The sequence below is a fragment of the Pseudorasbora parva genome, chromosome 5, assembly GCF_024679245.1.
Source record: "Pseudorasbora parva isolate DD20220531a chromosome 5, ASM2467924v1, whole genome shotgun sequence".
NCBI classification, from domain to species: domain Eukaryota; kingdom Metazoa; phylum Chordata; class Actinopteri; order Cypriniformes; family Gobionidae; genus Pseudorasbora; species Pseudorasbora parva.
In genome coordinates this window covers 47,605,733-47,629,940 of record NC_090176.1, presented here as the reverse complement: position 1 = coordinate 47,629,940, position 24,208 = coordinate 47,605,733, and the positions used below count along the sequence as shown (strand labels likewise).

Genomic DNA, 24,208 nt, shown 5'->3' with positions numbered 1-24,208 from the left:
ATTATACAAATACGTTATGATAATAAATATTCATTAAAAAAAAACGTTTTTTGTTTTACTTATAATTTTTACATATAAGTGTTGTCAATATATCTATATTGTACATTTCGGCATCGATCCAATACCAATCGATTTAATTCACAGAAATTAAATTTGGCCAACTGAAAAATTTAGATGTGATCAGTCACTAGAAAATGTTCAATTGGAGACCTGAATTTTTTTTACAGTGTATTTTTTAGCGCTTGATTTTTTTATAGTGAAAAACTATAAGTAGTGATGCTGTGTCAAACATTTATTGAGTTCTAAAATCTTATGAGATTTTAAGAGCAGAAAATAGGATTTCTACAGTGGCTGATAAAGAGCAGATCAGCTGGCGTTTGGTGTGCCGACCTCAGTGTCCATTGTCAGGTGTATTTGTCTTGCAGAGGAGTCAATATGTCATGAGGAGAGATTAGAGGCTCTGAGTGAGAGTCGGGTTACTGTTGTCGATGGTAATCATGTGATGAATATCATGTGTAATTTGGAGTAACCTCAGCCATCGTTTAGATGGTGACTCGTGCCTCTGTTTGAAGTTTATTTTGGTTCTTGTTTGCATAACCGGGTCTGTCAGTCAGCTACGCAATCTCTCATTAAAATGAACGTGGAATCTGCTGGGAGTATAGATGTGGTCAACAACCTGTTGATCTCTCAGAGGACAAAATGTACGACCTGAAGATAATAATCTGGATTTATTACATTCTTATCGAGCTGCTGAAGATAGTGCCTTTTCTTGGGTGGTGTGAAACTTAATTTAGATACAAAGTAAATATGTAGGAAAAAGAGTTCGTCTATTTCAGATTTTGGGGAATTTTAGCAAGCTTTTATTTTTAAAGAACACTGTTCAGACAAATTGAAGACAGAATATTGTGCTTTTTTGTAAATATTATCATGTTGACACTTCACTTATGATTGCTGTTGATAGGACACTTATTCTGTCTTCATGTATATTTAATCAGCTGGTGTTGGTGAATTTTATATAACTAGAGATTTTACTTTTACATTTATGCATTTGGCAGACGCTTTTATCCAAAGCGACTTACATTGCATTCAATGTACACATTTTTTACATTATTGTCAATTCTTGCTTTCCCTGGGAATCAAACCCATGACCTTGGCGTTGCTAGCGCCACACTCTACTGGTTGAGCTACAGGAAAGCAGATTTATTGTTGAGTTTAATTGTGCTTAAATTGAGTTTAAATGTCAAAGGCTATTTCAGAATTATCAAAACACTGCAAAAATCAATACATATGAACTTGATTATACACTATACAGCAGGTTATAGTTTGCTGTAGGCTGACAGAGGTCTGTTTTTAGTCCCAGTGCATCCCTGCTATTTCTGAAAGCGTATTGAAATGCAATTTAATTACTTGTCAGAATGTTGTGTCCCAAGTGATGACAGTATTTTGGTTGAAATCACAGTATTCTGCAAAGTGCCAATCTCTGGCCAGTTGTGAACTCCCTACAGTTCTTGAATCATAAGCTCTTGTCCACCACCTTCAATAAGTTTCACGTAGCCAGACCTTCAGACTGACGGCAGACTCCATAGCAGCTTATTAATGAAGGTCAAGGACTGCCCAGACGCCTTCTGACCTCAACTGGTCACAGTTCGCTTTGTTCCTTGTTATGTTTAAGGGCAAGAAAATGTAACGTCAATGTCCCTACATTAATAGTCCTGTGTGTAAAACTCTTAGATGTATTTTAAAGAGTCAATGCCACGAAAATGACATACCATACTTTTGAAATCCATAATAGTCAAAATAATAGTCAAAAGTCGATTTTAATTGGTCGGTAGGTCGCTGAAAAAAAAACTCCACAGGAAGTGGCGAATTCATGCAGTCCATGACGGACAGATCGTTAACATGGCGGATCCATGTGGTAATTATCTAGGGCAGGAAATCCAAATGTCTGCCAATCATTCATCGACCTCAAACATGTGCTGCATTCAGAAGCTTGGGCAGCTGTCTTGCAGGCAATCGTTTGCACATAAGGTACCTGCTGGAACTGATTTTGGACAGACCTCTGAGGCAGGGGAATGGTTTAATGATATACAGCTAAATAGATTGAGCTGATAACAAAGCAAATATTTAATTGCCACAATAGTAATTTCTCCCTATCAAAAGTAGAAAACGTTGGTCCAAAACATTTACACACAAACACCACCAACCGCAACTTTCCGACACTATCCTTATTTTATTTTATTTTATTTTGTTGCTCCATTGTCACAGCATGGATCGGACAGGATTGTCTAAATTATCAGATGAAGGATGACAGGAAGTGAAGCTAACATTGGATAACATGGAAAAATGCTGTGGTGTATGAATGTTGCAGTTCCAGTTTGTGTGTATATGTTTTTGATCTAAGTTTTCCACTAATGTCGTAGCTTATAATGAATCCTTCGAAGGAAGCATTTTCTTACAGTTCTTACTAGAATCAGGAAGTATGACCATATTAGCCTGGTTCTATCAACACTGCACTGTCTGGCTCCCTATTAAACATTGTATACATTGTACAATCTTGCTAATTACAAAAAACTAAATGGTTTAGCTCCACAGTACTTGAGCGAGCTCTTAACGCATCAAAGTCCGTCACATCTATTGTGAACTCAAAATTCTGGCCAATTGATAATTTTGTTTTATTTAAAGGGATAGTTCATCCAAAAAACAAACAAACTGTAATCTACGCATTGTGAAGTTCCAAACCTATATGAACTCAAGATATTTTGTGTTTTTCATATTTTTTTCCTTCATAAGCAGCGTTTCCACCACAGAAACTTTACCCAGGAACTTTGGTTGGTACTCGGTGTGTTTAGACCGCAGGAACCAGGGTCTAAATGAAGTTCCGGGTAAATATTTCCCTCTCCAAACGGCCCTGCTCGCGAGGTAGTACTTTTTCAAAGTTCAGGAACTTTCGAGGGCGGGACTTGGGCGCTGAACATGCTGATTTAGCATTTTAGTTCAACCGGCATTTTTAAAAGTCTTTTGCGGGGTTCGTTCTGCGTTCAGTAAGTATCAGTCTTGCTCTCTGTCTGATGGCGCACGTTCGTCTCAGCCATCTCACGTGCAATGTCCGTAATAGCTGATAATAATATACATTGTCATTTTAAATCTAGCTTTACAAGCTTTCTGAATATGCTGCTGCTGAATCTGCATATTAGTGCTCTTTTCTGTCGTTCTTAATTACATCTTTAGTAAACCTATACATAACCAGCAAAAGCAGCACAGCTTGAATCTCTTCCATTCTCGTTATTAATTTTTTTACTGTCTATTTTTCACCATGTAAACGACCTGACCGATTACTTTTAAGTGTGCGTCCTTACATAACGTGACAGCGTGCGTCGCGCTCATGTTGACAAGAGAGGAAAGTTCATTTTTCTGAGGGGTAAACTTTTTATTTCGTAAGTTATGAAGATAATATTGGAATAATGACACAGCGTATATTGCCCCAGGCAGTTTTTACTTTAACTGGGCCTGACAGAAGAATTTTTTTTTTTTCTGAGATGATTATTGCACTTTACAAAAAATAAATAGCTTATTATATAATACTGTATTAGTCCTGGTGGCCGTTAAGAGTTGCTATGGCTACAGTAAACACACTCCAGCTGCCGGAGAAAACAGCGTCGACATTTTTGATGCGGCAGAAAAACTACATGTGACAAATTGATTGCGATTGAAAGTCATCACATGTAAACACCAGATCGGTTTAGATAACGTCTCATGTAAACAGTCCACTAAATCTTTCAATCGGTAGCCTACACGCAAAAATGATTACTGTTCGTCACTGACTTGGAGGAGCAGTCGCGCGCAGTACATCACTGAACTAATCTGCCTAATCTTCACAGAACTTTATCGCGGTGGAAACTCAGACAGCTGCAGGTCTGGGGGGGAGAAAAGTTCCTGTAAAAAAGTTCCTGGTACAAATTGTTCTGGGTAATTTTGGTGGAAACGGGGCTATACTATGCAAGTCAATGGGGCCAGTCAGTCAACTCTTTGGTTACCCATATAAAAAATTCTAAAGTGTAGTTTTCTGTGTTCAGCAGAAGAAAATTGTCCAAAAACCGAAAATTAATACGGGTTTGGAACAACTTGAGGGTGAGTAAATGATGACATAAATTTTGTATTTGGGTGAACTATCCCTTTAAGTAACTAAATTAATATATTAAATGTGTGACTAGTCAGCTGGCTTATGAACGACTACCAGTGGACTAGGAAAATCTTTGGCTACTTAAAAATATGACAGTGCCTGTAAGGGTGCAACTGTGATAATGTGACTGATAATTCAAATGGCTTTCTATCATTTTAACTTATAAATATATATCATATTGCATTTCCCAATCCCTGCTTTACTATCTTTCGCACAGGACTGGGTACTAATAATAGGGATTGGAAGTGAAGACAAATGGAGAACATTAATTTTTAAAGGGTATCGCAAAAATAGACTAGAAGAGAGATGTGAATGAGGATTTCAGGAGAGAAATGAGTGATTGCAAGTGAAATAATTCATGGGATATTGTTCATTGAGTTGGGTGAGCAGATTGTAAGACAGAATGCAGTGACTTTTGTGTTTTTTTCATTTGTGAGAGCAGAATAAAAAGAAAGGCCAAGAACTGAACCCGCACATCTTTGATACCAAAAGTGCATTATAATGTTTTGCTCATTGTTGACAATTGTTGTTTTCCAACCATGATTCTATTCTGGGTCCTTGTGTCCTTCCAGCGTGACTTGTAAAGTCTAATATCTGAAGGAAATGATGTCTCCTCTTATTGACCTGAAGATATATTATGATATGATAATGGAATTAGGAAATGATATCTGATAATGATTCTTAGTATTGCAGAGGAAATGTCCCAGGACCGATGTCTGGCAGTGTGTTTCTCACATGAGGCTCTACTATTGTACTAGGTTCCCTTGCCTGATTTAGCATGTGATCTTTGCTAGTTTTATTCAGTGTTTGGCTCCTGGCGTGAAATATGGTCCTCCCCTCAGCAAAGTGCAGGGTGTGATGAGTCACTTGTATCGCTTTTAATGCTGTGGGTTTTCAGAGAACAGCTATTAGAAGAGATTTTTCAGTGGTTATATAGTGCTTCATCTGAAATAATGAAATTCATCACCATCTTCACTAATTGCTCACAAGAACCCATTTACTCGGAAGTAACATCAATGATCGATCATATAAACACATTAATTGCATGGCATGCTTTTTTTTACAGCTTTAAAACATTTCATATAATTTGAAATTCAGTCACTGACTTTATGCAAATGTATCAACGCTTTGTATGTATGTATGTATGTATGTCTCAAGTCCTTATTTTTTTAATGTTGTGATTTAGTTACAGTGTCATTACCTGTTGTAAATGTTAGTTTGATTGATCGGACATTCATTTGCATCAACACTGACTCAACACTGTGGCTTTGATTATGAGGCTACAATAGATCCCAACATTATCTGCAGTGTTTGCAAATGAATGGAAAGGGGGAAAAAAATTAACCAAGTTGAAATGTATTACATTTATTACATTAGTATCATAATCACAATAATACAATGCCCTCCCTACACATATATTGGCACTTTTGGTGAATATTGTGGCAAAGGCAGCTGTGAAGGTAAATCTGCATTGTTTATCATTTTGAATGTTTCATGATTCACAAAATTATATCCTTTCATTGAAATAAAACAATTGAAAGTGGGGGAAAAATCTCATTATGAATTTAATGTTTTTCTCCAGTTCACATTGGCACCCAATTATTGCAACAACCTTTTCCCAAGATAACAGCTCTGACTGTTCTTCTATAATGCCTGATGGGTTTGGAGAACACCTGACTAGAGGTCAGAGACCATTCCTCCATACAGAAGTTCTCCAGGTCCTTCAGATTCACAGATCCATGTTGGTGCTTCGTCTCTTCACCAGTTCTCTTTATTTTGTGTTCAGTGACACATTTTTGTGTTGATTTTGATATTTGTTTTGTATCACTGTCCTGATGGAAGATCCAACCATGGCCCATTATACGATTTCTAGCTGAGGCTGACAGGTTTTGACTTGTTTTTTTTTTTTTTTTAAATCTCTTGGTATTCTGCTACATATACCATGATACCTTATAAACCAGCAAAATTAGGTCCATAATATTAAATACCCAGCTGTATATTTAACTGTTGACATGGGGTACTTTTTATTCCTGTTTGTACCCAAACCATCTGGTTGGTTTTCTGGCAAAAGGCTCTATAGGTCCCTTTTGAATTTCCAGTCGTGTCTGACAACCGAATATAAAGGAGTTTGTTTTTGGATGAGCGAGGAGGATTTTTCTTGAAATCCTTCCAAACAACTTGAGGTTATGTAGGTGCTGTTTGATAAGAAACTTTCCCGGCTTTCCGACCCCAAGACTCCACTAATCTCTGCCTTTCTCCATTTGTGATTCTTGGAGTGTCTTTGTCCACTCAAACTCTCCTCTTCACCATGCATTAGGACAATATAGACAGATGTCCTCTTTCAGGCAGATTTGTAACATGTTTAGATGATTAAATCTTCTTAATTATTGCACCAATGGGGGAAATTGGAACTTTCAGTGCTTTAGCTGTTTTCTTACAGCCACTTTCTCTTTTGTGAAGGGATATATTTCCGGATATATTTTATAATTATATTATATTAGTGGAGGGCACTGTATATGCAAGAGTTGTACTTAACTTATTATTCAATTTTTTGTTCAGATTTTATTCCTGATTTGAAATGCTCTTGAAACTTAATTTCAACAAAGAGTTATTGGATTTCTTCCCCTATTAATGGAATTGCCTTAAATAAGCTTTCTATTACTAAAGCTTTCAAACGATGTTCACCAAAATCACCACAGTACTTTGCTGCTCTGACTTTTTTATTTATTGATCTGACATACAGTTTTCCTTTTGCAGACAAAAATCAATGAAAAAAATGTAATGTTCAGAATTGTTAGGATTTCATTTGAACATTTACACCAAGCCAACATTAAAATTGTTGATACTTCACCTTAGTTAAAGTGTTTTTGTTGTTGATGAACAGCTTGTAACTTGGACTCCTAAGTGGGAAATCCAATAATATAATTGGGTGGTTGTTAAGTGATTATGGATTTGTCCTGGTGGTCTGAGGATTTCCAGTTCGACCCTCTTGGTAACCCGTCCCATGCACTGAATATGAGTCTCCCTTTTGTCACATGAGCATGACTTGTGCTTCAAATGTGGCTCCACATGAGAAGTTTAACCTAAAAGACCACACATGGGAACACCTGGACCAGCATGGAAATTCTTTCTGCAATTAGCAAATGTTGTATTTTTGGATGCTAGTTGACCATTAAGGGTCAATGGCAAATTAATACAATTGAAATAAAATAATTTAAAATACGAGCCATCATGCTCTACTAGTTGAAGTACATGAACATAAGCTTTTTAGGTTTAACCTGTTCTTTTAAGCAGGCTGGTATTTAATAACCCTGATTCCTCGAGAGCTCTGTTCCTGATAACTTGGTGGTTTTGAGTACAGAAGGCGTGTCCATTACTTATAGGATGCTCTTTTCTCCTTGTGGTTCGTGAAGGGTTTTGTGTAGGCTAACCATACAGTTACAGATCACATTTCATGTGTTGCTGTCCCTCTGACTCGCTCTTTCTCTCTTTCTCTGCCAGTTATTTCTCATGCAGACGTGTAGCGAATCACTCTGAAGGTTCAGGATGAGAAAATGGCACATACGTTTACTCCACCAGGACCTAAAAGTTTACGTAAGTTCACCCGTGAATCTCTTAAGGCCATCGAAAGCCGGATCGCAGAGGAGAACAAGAAGTCTAAGGACAAGCGGGAGAGAATTAAACACGATGAATGCGGGAGGAAACCCAACAGCAGCCTCGAGGCCGGGAAAAGTCTGCCGCTCATATATGGAGACTTTCCCAGAAAACTGGTGTCCACACCTCTGGAGGACCTGGATCGTTTCTACATCAATCAGGCAGTGAGTTGATTTTGTATTTTAAACCAGAAGGTCCACAAACCCTTGAGAGTCCACAGAGGTACTGCAAGGGGTCAAAAACATCACATTGAAAAACTGGGATTTAAGTCTTAGATTTAGAAAGAAAGACTTGGAAATTTTTATGATTTGGTCAAATATAAAATGCAGAAAAGTAAAATTTTATGAGAAATATTAAAAAATACAATTCAAATAATACCATTTTCAGCAAAGGCAAACTGAGAAGAAAATCACATTCTATTTTATTTTTATACATTATATATATATATATATATATATATATATATATATATATATATATATATATATATATATATATATATATATATATATATATATATATATATATATATATATATATATATATAATGTATGTATAAAAATTGGCAAGCATAAGGATTTGAGCGAGTTTGACAAGGGCCAAATTGTAACGGCTAGACGACTCGGTCAGAGCATCTCCAAAACTGCAGCTCTTGTGGGCTGTTCCCGGTCTGCAGTGGTCAGTATCTATCAAAAGTGCTCCAAGGAAGGAACAGTGGAGAACCGGCCACAGGGTCATGGGCGGCCAAGGCTCATTGATGCACTTGGGGAGTGAAGGCTGGCCCGTGTGGTCCGATAAAACAGACAGAGTTAATGCTGGTTCTGATAGAAAGGTGTCAGAATACACAGTGCATCAGTTTGTTGCATATGGGGCTGCATAGCCGCAGACCAGTCAGGGTGCCCTTGCTGACACCTGACCCCACAGAAAGCACCAACAGCGACACATGATCATCAGAACTGGACCACAGAGCTGGGTGCCTGTAGCTGCCAGCTGAGCTGTGAGTGTGATCTCCATCCCCTATGCGCCGGTTCAAAACATGTGGAAATGGCTCCCTCTGCTGGCTGTAGTCTTTAGCCTTTGGCTATTTTTTCCAGAAATAAAATGCATAAATCTCTTGTCTCAGGGGGATGTGAGGGGGAAAAGCACATTTATTTGAAATTTATTTGAATATACTCCAGGGTTTCTACTGATACAAAGCCATATGCTAATCGCTGAAGTAACCCTTTAAGTTTAAAAAAAATCTGATATTTGCATCAGAAATAAATGTTATTTTAAAGTATATTAATTTAAATAAATATATATATATACACACACACACACTCGCCTAAAGGATTTTTAGGCACACCATACTAATACTGTGTTTGACCCCCTTTCGCCTTCAGAACTGCCTTAATTCTACGTGGCATTGATTCAACAAGGTGCTGAAAGCATTCTTTAGAAATGTTGGCTCATATTGATAGGATAGCATCTTGCAGTTGATGGAGATTTGTGGGATGCACATCCAGGGCACGAAGCTCCCATTCCACCACATCCCAAAGATGGTCTATTGGGTTAAGATCTGGTGACTGTGGGGCCATTTTAGTACAGTGAACTCATTGCCATGTTCAAGAAACCAATTTGAAATGATTCAAGCTTTGTGACATGGTGCATTATTCTGCTGGAAGTAGCCATCAGAGGATGGGTACATGGTGGTCATAAAGGGATGGGCATGGTCAGAAACAATGCTAAGGTAGGCTGTGGCATTTAAACGATGCCCAGTTGGCACTAAGGGGCCTAAAGTGTGCCAAGAAAACATCCCCACACCATTACACCACCATCACCAGCCTGCACAGTGGTAACAAGGCTTGATGGATCCATGTTCTCATTCTGTTTACGCCAAATTCTGTCTCTACCATCTGAATGTCTCAACAGAAATCGAGACCCATCAGACCAGGCTACATTTTTCCAGTGTTCAACTGTCCAATTTTGGTGAGCTTGTGCAAACTGTAGCCTTTTTTCCCTATTTGTAGTGGAGATGAGTGGTACCCAGTGGGGTCTTCTGCTGTTATAGCCCATCCGCCTCAAAGTTGTGCGTGTTGTGGCTTCACAAATGCTTTGCTGCATACCTCAGTTGTAACGAGTGGTTATATCAGTCAAAGTTGCTCTTCTATCAGCTCGAATCAGTCGGCCCATTCTCCTCTGACCTCTAGCATCAAAGGTTTTTTCACCCACAGGACTGCCGCGTACTGGATGTTTTTCCCTTTTCACAACATTCTTTGTAAACCCAAGAAATGGTTGTGCGTGAAAATCCCAGTAACGGAGCAGATTGTGAAATACTCAGACCGGCCCGTCTGGCACCAACAACCATGACACGCTCAAAATCGCTTAAATCACCTTTCTTTCCCATTCTGACATTCAGTTTGGAGTTCGGGAGATTGTCTTGTCCAGGACCACACCCCTAAATGCATTGAAGCAACTGCCAAGTGATTGGTTGATTAGATAATTGCATTAATGAGAAATTGAACATATTTGCATTAATGAGAAATTTCCTAATAACCCTTTATATAATTTTTGACTGAATGTTTTTTCCACATCTTCTTTATCTCCCACTTGTTTAGACTTTTATAGTAGTGAACAAAAAAAAGACAATCTACCGTTTCAATGCCACTCCTGCCTTGTACATCTTCAGCCCCTTCAACCCCCTGAGGAGAATATCAGTAAAGATTTTGGTACACACATATCCTTCTTAAATGCTGAAACATGCTGATAGTGACTGTTTTGCTGTGCTGGATGGGTCTTATGTTCATTAAATCATTGGCTTTCATTTGGTAGTTCCAACCCAAAATTATCGTTTTAATTGTTGATATATAGTTAAGATGCATAGAGAAATAATCAAGCTGATAAATTGTTTGATATAGAAAGCACTTCAAACTCTATATTATTCTGGCATAAATTAATCTGTCACTTGGTAGAAATTAGTCAAATTAGACATGGACATGTTGCTTAACAACCTCCTCCTCAAAAACCATGATCAAAACAGGGTCAAATAAAATACAACCCAAATGACATCAAAGATGGGTTCACTTCAGGTTAAACATGCTTTGTGTGATTCAATTATTAGCGACTCAGAGCCTGTGGCTTGATGTGCAATGTAAAATCTGATCCTGAAGTGAAACCCATTGAGAACCACTGATTTATGACTTCAATTTTTATTAAAAAATCTATTTTAAATGGATTATGATTATGATTTTACTAGATTAAGCTCCTTTAAACCTCTTTCTCATACTGCAAAAAACTGTGATATGTTTGTGTATTTCAGACATATATACTACCGTTCAAAGGTTTGGGGTTGGAAAGATTTTTAAAATGTTTTCGAAAGCGGTATCTTGTGCTCACCACGGCTGTATGTATTTGATCAAAGTACTGTAATATTGTGAAATATTATTACAGTTTAAAATTACTGTTCTAGTTGAATATTTTTAAATGTAATTTATTCCCATGATGTAAAGCTGAATTAGAAATCTTCAGTGTCACATGCTCCTTTAGAAATCATTCTAATATGAGGATTTGAAACTCAAGACACACTTCTTTTTATTATTATGGTTGAAAACAGTTGTGCTGCTTAACATTTTTGTGGAAACAGTGATACATTTTTTCAGGATTCTTTGATGTTCATAAGAACAGCATTTATTTGGAATAGAACATTTTTAAAATTCCCTTCAAACTGCGCTGATTGAAATTGTGAATTAAAAAATATGGCCAATGGAAACGCATCAATTCGGCAAAATTCCCATATATATCGCAAAAATGCTTTTATGCTTGCATGAGGTGGTTTTTTAGGAAATTTGAAGAACTAATATTTTGCAAAACTGCATGGAATCAGTTTTTCTTGATTTAAAAGTCACCTGGCATACGCCACATTATCACATGATCATTCTTTAAAGATGGCGCTAATGATTGGTGTTTGGACAGAAGACGAGATAAAAGACAAAAGAAATACTGGATCTAAACAACAAAGAAATGCCACAATTTATCAAGACCTTGAAGCAGGCAAATCGCATACTATAACCTCCCAGAACGTGGCCGGTCCCATGGATAAGAGGTTTTTCTTATCCAATAATACTTGGATAATAACACGCCTACATCTCCATCCACCTCCATCCACCTATCCATCCATCCATCCATCCATCCATCCTCTACTTATCTGGGGCTGGGTTGCGGGGACAAATAATGTTTTAGCCACATACACTCTAAAAAATTCTGAGTAAAAAACAACCCAATGTTGGGTCAAAAATGGACTAACTCAGCAGTTGGGTTGTTTTAACCCAGCGATTGGGTTGTTTAAAGCAAATATTTAACACAACCGCAGGTTTAAAACAACCCAATCGCTGGGTTAAAACAACCCAATTGCTGGGTTAGTCCATATTTGACCCAACATTGGGTTAAAACAACCCAGCATTTTTTAGAGTGTACCGCTGATTAATGTAAAAGCTGTCATTTCACAATAGCTTTTTATTGACATTTAGAAAATATCACAAAGGTTTCTGTAATGGAAACCAGGCTATTGTAGCAAAGTTGGTTGATAAGGGAAGGAGGAGGCAGGAACCGTTTAACGATAAAACTAACTAATCCTTAAAGACCTAGAACATTTTGGGGCACCTGACGTGCATCTACTTTTCTCACCCATTCTAGCAGATTGCATAAAGTGCCATGTATCATTTTAAACAGGAGAACCTGAAGTTCCCATCTAGCTCATTTTAAGTCTTGTTTTTACATTAATTTATTCTGAGAATGGATTAAATTTATATCATTTAAAGAAAAACAGCAGCAAAAATTTGGTATTTTTATTGTGAACTCAAACCAAAATTCCCTAGTAAATAATGAAATGAACGTAAAGAACAAAATGAAAGTAAAGTGGCAGCCCTTCACTGACAACTGTCGCATAAACTAAAACAAAACACCAACAAAAGGTTCAGGCCTGATCCTCTGTCATCCTTCACTGTCGTCACTCCTCCTTTTATCCTTCCGGAGCTCCTCCGTGGGACTCGCTCTGTTCCCACGGCTCTCGGCCTCATCCTGCTTGTCAAAAAACATAAGTCTTTACTCTCACTTTCTTAAAAAACATTGAAACCCAAACCCCAAACTTTTGAACGCTAATGTCATTCTGTCACTACATTTCCTTAACTGCAGCTTTCACATTGTTCAGTATGATTATAATGTTCACTATACTGGCCAACTGTGCTTTCATGGTCTACACACAACCTCCAGACTGGGCCAAGAATATAGAGTGAGTTGATCTCTTTGTTGCTTTCCAAACATACTGAAGAGATGCTGGCCATGTTTGCTCAGTGCAGTAACTGATGGTCTTGTTTTAACAGATATGCCTTTACTGGGATATACACCTTTGAAGCGCTCATAAAGATCACCGCAAGGGGATTCTGTGTGGGAAAGTTTACGTTCCTCAGAGATCCGTGGAACTGGTTGGATTTTATTGTAATAGTCATGGCGTAAGTATGACAAGTCTGTTATTCATCCCGGCTTTGCTGCTATAAATGATTCTAATTTAATTATTCTCACTGCTTTAAGGTGAAGAGTGTAGTTTTTTAATGTTAAAAGACTTACATGCTTATTTAATTCACATTTCTGTCTTATTGTGGAGGATTCATCTGTGAAAATTATTGCAAATAAACAAATGGTAACACTTAATATTAGTTAATGCATTAACTAATGATGAGCAATACATTTGTTACAGTATAGTGTTACAATCTTTCTTAATGGTAGCTAATAAAAATTACCACATTATTTTTCACATTATAATTACCACGTTATTTCATGTTAGCTAAATACATCCACTACATAATATTAAAGGGATAGTTCATCCAAAAAGGAAAATTAGACCATGGTTTATTCCCCCTTAAGTCATCCTAGGTATATGTGACTGTATTCTTTCAGACGAATACAATTAGTGTTATATTAAAAATGTTTTTAAAAAAAGCAACGTCCTGCCAATGAGACGTTAAACTGAGGTTCTCTCTGTGGTCATTCAAAATCCCAGGATGTACTTTGATAACGAGTATAGGGGTGTAACCCCGGCATCCTGGCCAAATCTACCCTTCTAATCACCCCCATATATTCTGATTGGCTTCATCACCCTCTCTTCTCCACCAATCAGCTGGTGTGTTGTGGGCGTTCTGGCGCATCATCCAGGTGGATGCTGCACATTGGTGGTGGAGATTCCACCTTACATGTAAAGCGATTTAGGTGCCTAGAAAAGCGCTATATAAATGTAACAAATTCTTATTATTAATTGTTTTGCAATTGATATCCTTTAAGATATCATCTTTTGTGTGCAGAGAAAGAAAGAAATTCATACAGGTTTGGAACAACTTGAGGGTGAGTAAATAATGACAGAATTTTCATTTTTGGGTGAACTATCCCTTTAAGACAGCAAATATATATTTTTATGTTTATTATAATTGTGTAATATGTTTTATTTTATTTAATTTAAAGAAAAAAATATATTTTTTAAGTTTGTTTTGTATGTTTATGCACTTGATTTATAAAATACTTTCTTAAATACTATTGCTTTTTACATTTTAAGCAGTTTTAAAACAGTGAATTATTAATTAAGGTATTTGACGTGTTATTTTAACTTAAAGGACAACTCCGGTGAGAAATGAACCTAGGGGTAATTAACAGATGGTCAGCGAGTAGATCGTTATCTGGGATGCGTTTTCTTGAAAATCGAATGTAAAGAGTTTTATCTCTAAAAACAGATTAGCTTATAACGCTTGTCTATGGGGCACAGGGTAGACACAGGGTGGTAAAATTAAATCGCTAGTTAATACCACTAACAAGGCTCAAAATATCCTCACACTAACACGGCAGCATAATGAGGGTCCCAACATGCAAACCGAAGCATTGAGAACTTTGTAAGAGTACAAACAGTTTAATAAGAAGATACGTTGTAAACATAGTGCCTTACGCGTTCACGGACAGGCACCGTCTCGAAAAACAGTCTCAATGAATCGATCTACGAGCGCTGTTCTAAGTAAGCTGGTCGATAGGAGTTAAGTTTGTGAAATGTAATAACATGGACATTTTTATTTTTATTTATTTATTTTCTCAGTTGTGTTCAGTGTTTTCTTCCAGAAACAACGAACCATATGAGATTCCAAGTCACAGTTCATCACTTAGCAGAGCTCTCGTCGCTCGATGAGTCGAGACTGTTTTCCAAGATGGCGCCTGTTCGTGAAAGCGAAATGTGCTCTGTTTATAAAGTGTCTTCTTATTAAACTGTTTGTACTCTTACAAAGTTCTCAATGCTTCGGTTTGCATGTTGGGACCCTCATTATGCTGCCGTGTTAGTGTGAGGCTATTTTGAGCCTTGTTAGTGGTATTAAGTAGCGATTTAATTTCACTACTCTGTGCCCCATAGACTAGTGCTATAAGCTAATCTGTTTTTAAAGATAAAAATCTTTACATTCGATTTCCATTAAAACGCATCCCAGAGAACGATTTACTCGCTAACCATCTGTTAATTACACCTAGGTTCATTTCTCACCGGAGTTGTCCTTTAATTATTATTTTTTAAATGCAGATGCCATCTTAAATCAGTGGTTCCCACGCATTTTTATTTCAGCCCCCCTTGTTGTAAAGGAAATAAATATTTTTTAAGCCACCACAAACATGCATACATATAAAGACACTCTCAGGCAGAACCTTGCATGCATAATTTTATTAGTTTGATTTGAAACATTGTAATTAATACAGGACTACAACTTCTCAACTTCAACCGACTTCAACTTGTTCAGCTTCACTGTCAGAAGCACTCTCTCTTCACCACACACTGTTGTGCTGGTGAATCCAAGGACGAGATATGCCTTTTCATAACACTTTAGTTGAGGGCCAAGTCTTACTATTAACTAATTGCTTATTAGCATGCATATCACTAGGATATTGGCTGTTTATTAGTACTTATAAAGCACATATTAATGCTTTATTCTGCATGACTATATTCTACATCCCTTAATATAATATATAAATTTAACAACAACGTCACTAACTATTAATAAGTTATTAGGAGTTTATTGAGGCTAAAGTAGTAGTTAATAGTTAGGTAATGGTAAGAATTGGATTTTCTTCTTTTGAGGCTGTCCTCACTGGATGAGAAAAAGTGAATGTTGCAAATTCATTAGTTCAATGTGTCAGAAGTTGCATGAGCACTTGGATTATTTCAGATATAGAACAGTGCATTCATTTACTGTCGGAAATGTGTTGTTGCATCACGATTATAATGGGTTTTTCTATTTGCTTTTGACGAATCGCGCCACTTGTGTCTTGTGTAGACATGTTGCTTTGGTAGTTGTGATGTTTTGAGGTAGATTCATTGTCTGCTTCATTTATTTGGTACTGGCAATCCTTTCAAAAACTTGGCCATGCTTAGTTCACAACCATTATTCATTTATATTTTTACACGGCTCCCTGCAATGCTCAATTCTGATTCTTTAATTGTGCCATCAAGCAGTTCAGTTATTCCATGACAACAAGCGTTACACCCACTGTACACTATCTCTTAGCCACGTCCCCTTTGCATAACTCCTGGGTACGGACGGATGCACCAGCCGTTCGTAAGTTCTTTCTTAAATTGGAATGTAAAGTCCACATAGAGGCTTAGTAACTATACCAGATAGTTTGTAACTAAATCTGTACTTTTTTGGTTGCACCATATGTTCATAATGCACTGCAGAATGTAGCTAGTAGTTCATAGGCTTTCCATAAAGTAATGTATAAAGCAATATCCTCAATGATTCAATAGCAGCTTTCAAATACGTGAGCACAAGTTGTGTTAAAATGCCATGAATTGCAGTCTATCCTTCATTCTAACTACTTTGCCTCACATAACTATTGGTAAAAATAGGCTTCCGTTAGATACAAGACTTAAAGCTGCAGTTCGTAAGTTTTCCCTTTGTCGTGATCTCTGTATAAAACCTGTGTTGCAGTTATTTGTAGAATTATTATCTTTACGTGCGTTGTGCACCGGCATGGATCAGATGAATCTAATGTTTGGAGGAATATCATGTGCCGTTCATTCATCGCACCGGTGTACTTCGGAATCACAGATTCTACATCTTGGAAATAAAAAAATGTTCACTGGAAAATGTTGTCTGAACAAGTATGTAACACTGTACAGTCTAATATTTTGCTTTTGACTACGGGTGAATTTCTCTATTTGTCACTGATGATTGTCGCTTGGACATTTCTGGATTACAATCTGCCATCAAAATAATACATTTAATTATTGTAGCTGCTGGGAGAAAAGACTATAAATGATCCACCACCTGCAGCATCCTCACATCCGACATAGAACGAACGCTACCAGTACCACTCAAATTATAACACATCATTACAAGATTATTATTGTGAATCGAGCTTAGGTAAGGATATAGTTTTGAACACTAGTTGGTTATGTACTTGCTCAAAAATGGATTTTGGCTCTTTTTTGACCAAAATTTGTTACAGACTTTTAAATATAAATAACATTCAGAAATTGTATTTGAAACAAAATTAATAAGGATCAATAAATAAATACCAAAACAATAAAATGATTGATTTATATTTGAAATGCACAACACGGACCGATGAAACAGATGCAAACAACGGCACACTGTTTTGGACAGGTTTGTGTTGAAGAATCGCTAACAAAGTAATCTATTCACATAATGATTTCTTCTAAAAATATAAGCGAGTGTAAATGTCAGCATTATCATATACGTGTAAAGAATTGAAGTCCGTCATGTAAAACAAGAGCTTATTAATGCAGTTCATGATTCTGATCGGAGGCTTCCATTAATGTTTAGTTTATACGTAGAGTTGTGCTTTAACTAAGTTTAATGGTGCAACGCAAAAATATTTAGTAGTCATGCACAAATTGTAACTTAGTGCTCATTTACATCAAAACTAGGGTGTTGTAATTTACGCACAGCTGGTGCAACCGGCCCCCAGTTTGGGAACCACTGACTTAACTTATAATGATAATTAGTCCATTAAAAATGCGCATCTACAGTGCCCATCCACTTCATTAGTATCTGTGCATTTGGTCCCACAGGTTTGTTACAGAGTTTATAAAGATAGGCAATGTATCAGCTCTCCGCACATTCAGGGTACTCAGAGCTTTGAAAACTATTTCAGTAATTCCAGGTAAGCAGAGAACCCGTTTAGGTGTACAACCTCTGTGTGACCTTTGAACCCGACTGGAACCCTTTGTCGAGACTTTCCTGTGTGTTGTATGTCTGTCAGTGTTTGATTTCCCACCTCCCTGTTTCAGATATGTAACTGAGTTTGTGGATCTGGGTAGTGTGTCCGCCCTGCGAGCGTTCAGAGTTCTTCGAGCCCTGAAAACTATATCGGTCATCCCAGGTGAGAGTTGGGGCAAACGTCAAGGTCACAGATGCTGGCACTGTTTTCTTCAAGCATGCTCTTCTCTAACTGCTTAATAGTGACAGGTTTATTTTCAGTTGTTCTTGCTTTGCTTCGTGATTTGACAAGCAGTGATGTCCGATTCACATTAAATAACTCAATAATTTTTAATCTATAGGTCAAAAATCTCACAAGTTTATAACTTTGTGGGCCCTATCACACACCCGGCGTAATGTGGCAAAGTGTTTTTTGCTAGTTTCAGTATGACGCAGTTATCATTTTCATGTCCAGTGCCACGTTGTTTAAATAGCAAATGTACTCGCGCTTATCTGTTCCCCCATGCTGGTCTGAAAACCAGGTGTGTGTTCAGACAAATTTGATGGTAAATTTGAATAGTGTTGCTATTTTGAGGAACTGAAAATGACTTCGCCATTGATTAACAAAAACATACTCTAAAGTTGATAATTCAGTATTCTTTGCTATTTAAAGTGTGTGTAAGTAATATGCGCCTAACAGAAATATACAGCCCGGTGCATGGTCTAAAACTGTTGTCCCAAGTCATGGGTGTGTTTTGGGCGTAACGTGCAATAAACCAATCAGAGTCTCATCTCCCATTCTCTTTAAAAGCCAATGAACTAATGAACAGTAGAACAAACGTCTGAACGGATGATCGATAGAACAAATTAATCAATGAATGACTGAAAAAAACAAACTAATGAACGACAGAACAAACATCTGAATGGATGATTGATAGAACCAACGAATAAATGGATAATCGATAGAACAAACGAATGAACCGATACCGATAGCACAAATGAATGAACAGATACCGATAGCACAAAAGAATGATCGATAGAACAAACGAATGAACAGATACCGATAGCACAAACGAATGAACAGAAACCGATAGCACAAAAGAATGATCGATAGAACAAACGAATGAACAGATACCGATAGCACAAACGAATGAACAGATACCGATAGCACAAACGAATGAACAGATACCGATAGAACAAACGAATGATTGATATAACAAACGAATGAACAGATACCGATAGCACAAACGAATGAACAGATACCGATAGCACAAAAGAATGATCGATAGAACAAACGAATGAACAGATACCGATAGCACAAAAGAATGATCGATAGAACAAACGAATGAACAGATACCGATAGCACAAAAGAATGATCGATAGAACAAACGAATGAACAGATACCGATAGCACAAACAAATGATTGCTAGAATAAACGAATGAACAGATACCGATAGCACAAACGAATGATCGATAGAACAAACAGATACCGATAGCACAAATGAATGATCGCTAGAACAAACGAATGAACAGATACCGATAGCACAAACGAATGATCGATAGAACAAACGAATGACCAATACCGATCTGTTCATTCGTTTGTTCTATCGATCATTCATTTGTGCTATCGGTATCTGTTCATTTGTTTGTTCTATCTATTATTTGTTTGTGCTATCGGTATCTGTTCATTCGTTTGTGCTATCGGTATCTGTTCATTCGTTTGTGCTATCGATCATTCATTTGTGTTATCGGTATCTGTTCATTCGTCTGTTCTATCTATTATTCGTTTGTGCTATCGGTATCTGTTCATTCGTTTGTGCTATCGGTATCTGTTCATTCGTTTGTGCTATCGGTATCTGTTCATTCGTTTGTGCTATCGGTCATTCGTTTGTGCTATCGGTATCTGTTCATTCGTTTGTTCTATCGATCATTCATTTGTGCTATCGGTATCTGTTCATTCGTTTGTTCTATCGTTCATTCGTTTGTGCTATCGGTATCTGTTCATTTGTTTGTGCTATCGGTATCTGTTCAGTCATTTGTGCTATCGGTATCTGTTCATTCGTTTGTGCTATCGATCATTGATTTGTGCTATCGGTATCTGTTCATTCGTTTGTTCTATCGATCATTCATTTGTGCTATCGGTATCTGTTCATTTGTTTGTTCTATCTATTATTTGTTTGTGCTATCGGTATCTGTTCATTCGTTTGTGCTATCGGTATCTGTTCATTCGTTTGTGCTATCGATCATTCATTTGTGTTATCGGTATCTGTTCATTCGTTTGTTCTATCTATTATTCGTTTGTGCTATCGGTATCTGTTCATTCGTTTGTGCTATCGGTATCTGTTCATTCGTTTGTGCTATCGGTATCTGTTCATTCGTTTGTGCTATCGGTCATTCGTTTGTGCTATCGGTATCTGTTCATTTGTTTGTTCTATCGATCATTCATTTGTGCTATCGGTATCTGTTCATTCGTTTGTTCTATCGTTCATTCATTTGTGCTATCGGAATCTGTTCATTGGTTTGTTCTAGCGATCATTCGTTTGCGCTATCGGTATCTGTTCATTTGTTTGTTCTATCTATTATTTGTTTGTGCTATCGGTATCTGTTCATTCGTTTGTGCTATCGGTATCTGTTCATTCGTTTGTGCTATCGGTATCTGTTCATTCGTTTGTGCTATCGATCATTGATTTGTGCTATCGGTATCTGTTCATTCGTTTGTTCTATCGATCATTCATTTGTGCTATCGGTATCTGTTCATTTGTTTGTTCTATCTATTATTTGTTTGTGCTATCGGTATCTGTTCATTCGTTTGTGCTATCGGTATCTGTTCATTCGTTTGTGCTATCGGTATCTGTTCATTTGTTTGTTCTATCGATCATTCATTTGTGTTATCGGTATCTGTTCATTCGTTTGTTCTATCGATCATTCATTTGTGCTATCGGTATTTGTTCATTCATTTGTTCTATCTATTATTCGTTTGTGCTATCGGTATCTGTTCATTCGTTTGTGCTATCGGCATCTGTTCATTTGTTTGTTCTATCTATTATTCGTTTGTGCTATCGGTATCTGTTCATTCGTTTGTGCTATCGGTATCTGTTTATTCATATGTGTTATCGGTATCTGTTCATTCGTCTGTTCTATCTATCATTCGTTTGTGCTATCGGTATCTGTTCATTCGTTTGTGCTATCGGTATCTGTTTATTAGTTTGTTCTATCAATCATTCTTTTGTTCTATCGGTATCTGTTCATTTGTTTTTTCTATCGATCATTCGTTTGTGCTATCAGTATCTGTTCATTCGTTTGTTCTATCAATCATTCGTTTGTGTTATCGGTATCTGTTTATTCATTTGTGCTATTGGTATCTGTTCATTCGTTTGTTCTATCTATTATTCGTTTGTGCTATCGGTATCTGTTCATTCGTTTGTGCTATCGGTATCTGTTCATTCGTTTGTGCTATCGGTATCTGTTCATTCGTTTGTGCTATCGGTCATTCGTTTGTGCTATCGGTATCTGTTCATTCGTTTGTTCTATCGATCATTCATTTGTGCTATCGGTATATGTTCATTCGTTTGTTCTATCGTTCATTCGTTTGTGCTATCGGTATCTGTTCATTCGTTTGTGCTATCGGTATCTGTTCAGTCGTTTGTGCTATCGGTATCTGTTCATTCGTTTGTGCTATCGGTATCTGTTCATTCGTTTGTGCTATCGATCATTCATTTGTGCTATCGGAATCTGTTCATTGGTTTGTTCTAGCGATCATTCGTTTGTGCTATCGGTATCTGTTCATTTGTTTGTTCTATCTATTATTTGTTTGTGCTATCGGTATCTGTTCATTCTTTTGTGCTATCGGTATCTGTTCATTCGTTTGTGCTATCGGTATCTGTTCATTCGTTTGTGCTATCGGTATCTGTTCATTCGTTTGTGCTATCGGTATCTGTTCATTTGTTTGTTCTATCGATCATTAATTTGTGTTATCGGTATCTGTTCATTCGTTTGTTCTATCGATCATTCATTTGTGCTATCGGTATTTGTTCATTCATTTGTTCTATCTATTATTCGTTTGTGCTATCGGTATCTGTTCATTCGTTTGTGCTATCGGCATCTGTTCATTCGTTTGTGCTATCGGCATCTGTTCATTCGTTTGTGCTATCGGTATCTGTTCATTCGTTTGTGCTATCGGTATCTGTTCATTTGTTTGTTCTATCGGTATCTGTTCATTTGTGTTATCGGTATCTGTTCATTCGTTTGTTCTATCGATCATTCATTTGTGCTATCGGTATTTGTTCATTCATTTGTTCTATCTATTATTCGTTTGTGCTATCGGTATCTGTTCATTCGTTTGTGCTATCGGCATCTGTTCATTCGTTTGTTCTATCTATTATTCGTTTGTGCTATCGGTATCTGTTCATTCGTTTGTGCTATCGGTATCTGTTTATTCATTTGTGTTATCGGTATCTGTTCATTCGTCTGTTCTATCTATCATTCGTTTGTGCTATCGGTATCTGTTCATTCGTTTGTGCTATCGGTATCTGTTCATTAGTTTGTTCTATCAATCATTCTTTTGTTCTATCGGTATCTGTTCATTCGTTTTTTCTATCGATCATTCGTTTGTGCTATCAGTATCTGTTCATTCGTTTGTTCTATCAATCATTCGTTTGTGCTATCGGTATCTGTTCATTCGTTTGTGCTATCGGTATCTGTTCATTTGTTTGTTCTATCGATCATTAATTTGTGTTATCGGTATCTGTTCATTCGTTTGTTCTATCGTTCATTCGTTTGTGCTATCGGTATCTGTTCATTCGTTTGTGCTATCGGTATCTGTTCAGTCGTTTGTGCTATCGGTATCTGTTCATTCGTTTGTGCTATCGGTATCTGTTCATTCGTTTGTGCTATCGATCATTCATTTGTGCTATCGGAATCTGTTCATTGGTTTGTTCTAGCGATCATTCGTTTGTGCTATCGGTATCTGTTCATTTGTTTGTTCTATCTATTATTTGTTTGTGCTATCGGTATCTGTTCATTCGTTTGTGCTATCGGTATCTGTTCATTCGTTTGTGCTATCGGTATCTGTTCATTCGTTTGTGCTATCGTTATCTGTTCATTCGTTTGTGCTATCGGTATCTGTTCATTTGTTTGTGCTATCGGTATCTGTTCATTTGTTTGTTCTATCGATCATTCATTTGTGTTATCGGTATCTGTTCATTCGTTTGTTCTATCGATCATTCATTTGTGCTATCGGTATTTGTTCATTCATTTGTTCTATCTATTATTCGTTTGTGCTATCGGTATCTGTTCATTCGTTTGTGCTATCGGCATCTGTTCATTCGTTTGTGCTATCGGTATCTGTTCATTCGTTTGTGCTATCGGTATCTGTTTATTCGTTTGTGCTATCGGTATCTGTTCATTTGTTTGTTCTATCGGTATCTGTTCATTTGTGTTATCGGTATCTGTTCATTCGTTTGTTCTATTGATCATTCATTTGTGCTATCGGTATTTGTTCATTCATTTGTTCTATCTATTATTCGTTTGTGCTATCGGTATCTGTTCATTCGTTTGTGCTATCGGCATCTGTTCATTCGTTTGTTCTATCTATTATTCGTTTGTGCTATCGGTATCTGTTCATTCGTTTGTGCTATCGGTATCTGTTTATTCATTTGTGTTATCGGTATCTGTTCATTCGTCTGTTCTATCTATCATTCGTTTGTGCTATCGGTATCTGTTCATTCGTTTGTGCTATCGGTATCTGTTCATTAGTTTGTTCTATCAATCATTCTTTTGTTCTATCGGTATCTGTTCATTCGTTTTTTCTATCGATCATTCGTTTGTGCTATCAGTATCTGTTCATTCGTTTGTTCTATCAATCATTCGTTTGTGTTATCGGTATCTGTTTATTCATTTGTGCTATTGGTATCTGTTCATTCGTTTGTTCTGTCAAACATTATTTTGTGCTATCGGTATCTGTTGATTCGTTTGTTCTATCAATCATTCATTTGTGCTATCGGAATCTCTTCATTGGTTTGTTCTAGCGATCATTCGTTTGTGCTATCGGTATCTGTTCATTTGTTTGTTCTATCTATTATTTGTTTGTGCTATCGGTATCTGTTCATTCGTTTGTGCTATCGGTATCTGTTCATTCGTTTGTGCTATCGGTATCTGTTCA

General features: G+C 37.0%; 1 protein-coding gene across 2 annotated transcripts in view; it reads left to right on the top strand.

Moving 5' to 3' along the window:
- The first annotated feature begins 7,686 nt into the window (after nucleotides 1–7,686).
- The window catches only part of scn1laa (sodium channel, voltage-gated, type I-like, alpha), a 70,473-nt gene continuing 53,951 nt past the window's right edge, over nucleotides 7,687–24,208 (top strand). Inside the window, exons 1-5 of one of the 2 annotated variants that reach the window (XM_067444566.1) lie at nucleotides 7,687–7,998; nucleotides 10,432–10,550; nucleotides 13,011–13,100; nucleotides 13,192–13,320; nucleotides 18,141–18,232. In XM_067444566.1, the coding sequence (XP_067300667.1) occupies nucleotides 7,735–7,998; nucleotides 10,432–10,550; nucleotides 13,011–13,100; nucleotides 13,192–13,320; nucleotides 18,141–18,232 (694 nt within the window). In that variant the 5' untranslated portion in view covers nucleotides 7,687–7,734. Of the gene's footprint in view, nucleotides 7,999–10,431; nucleotides 10,551–13,010; nucleotides 13,101–13,191; nucleotides 13,321–18,140; nucleotides 18,233–24,208 lie in introns of those variants that run through there. The other variant, XM_067444565.1, reaches the window with a different exon arrangement.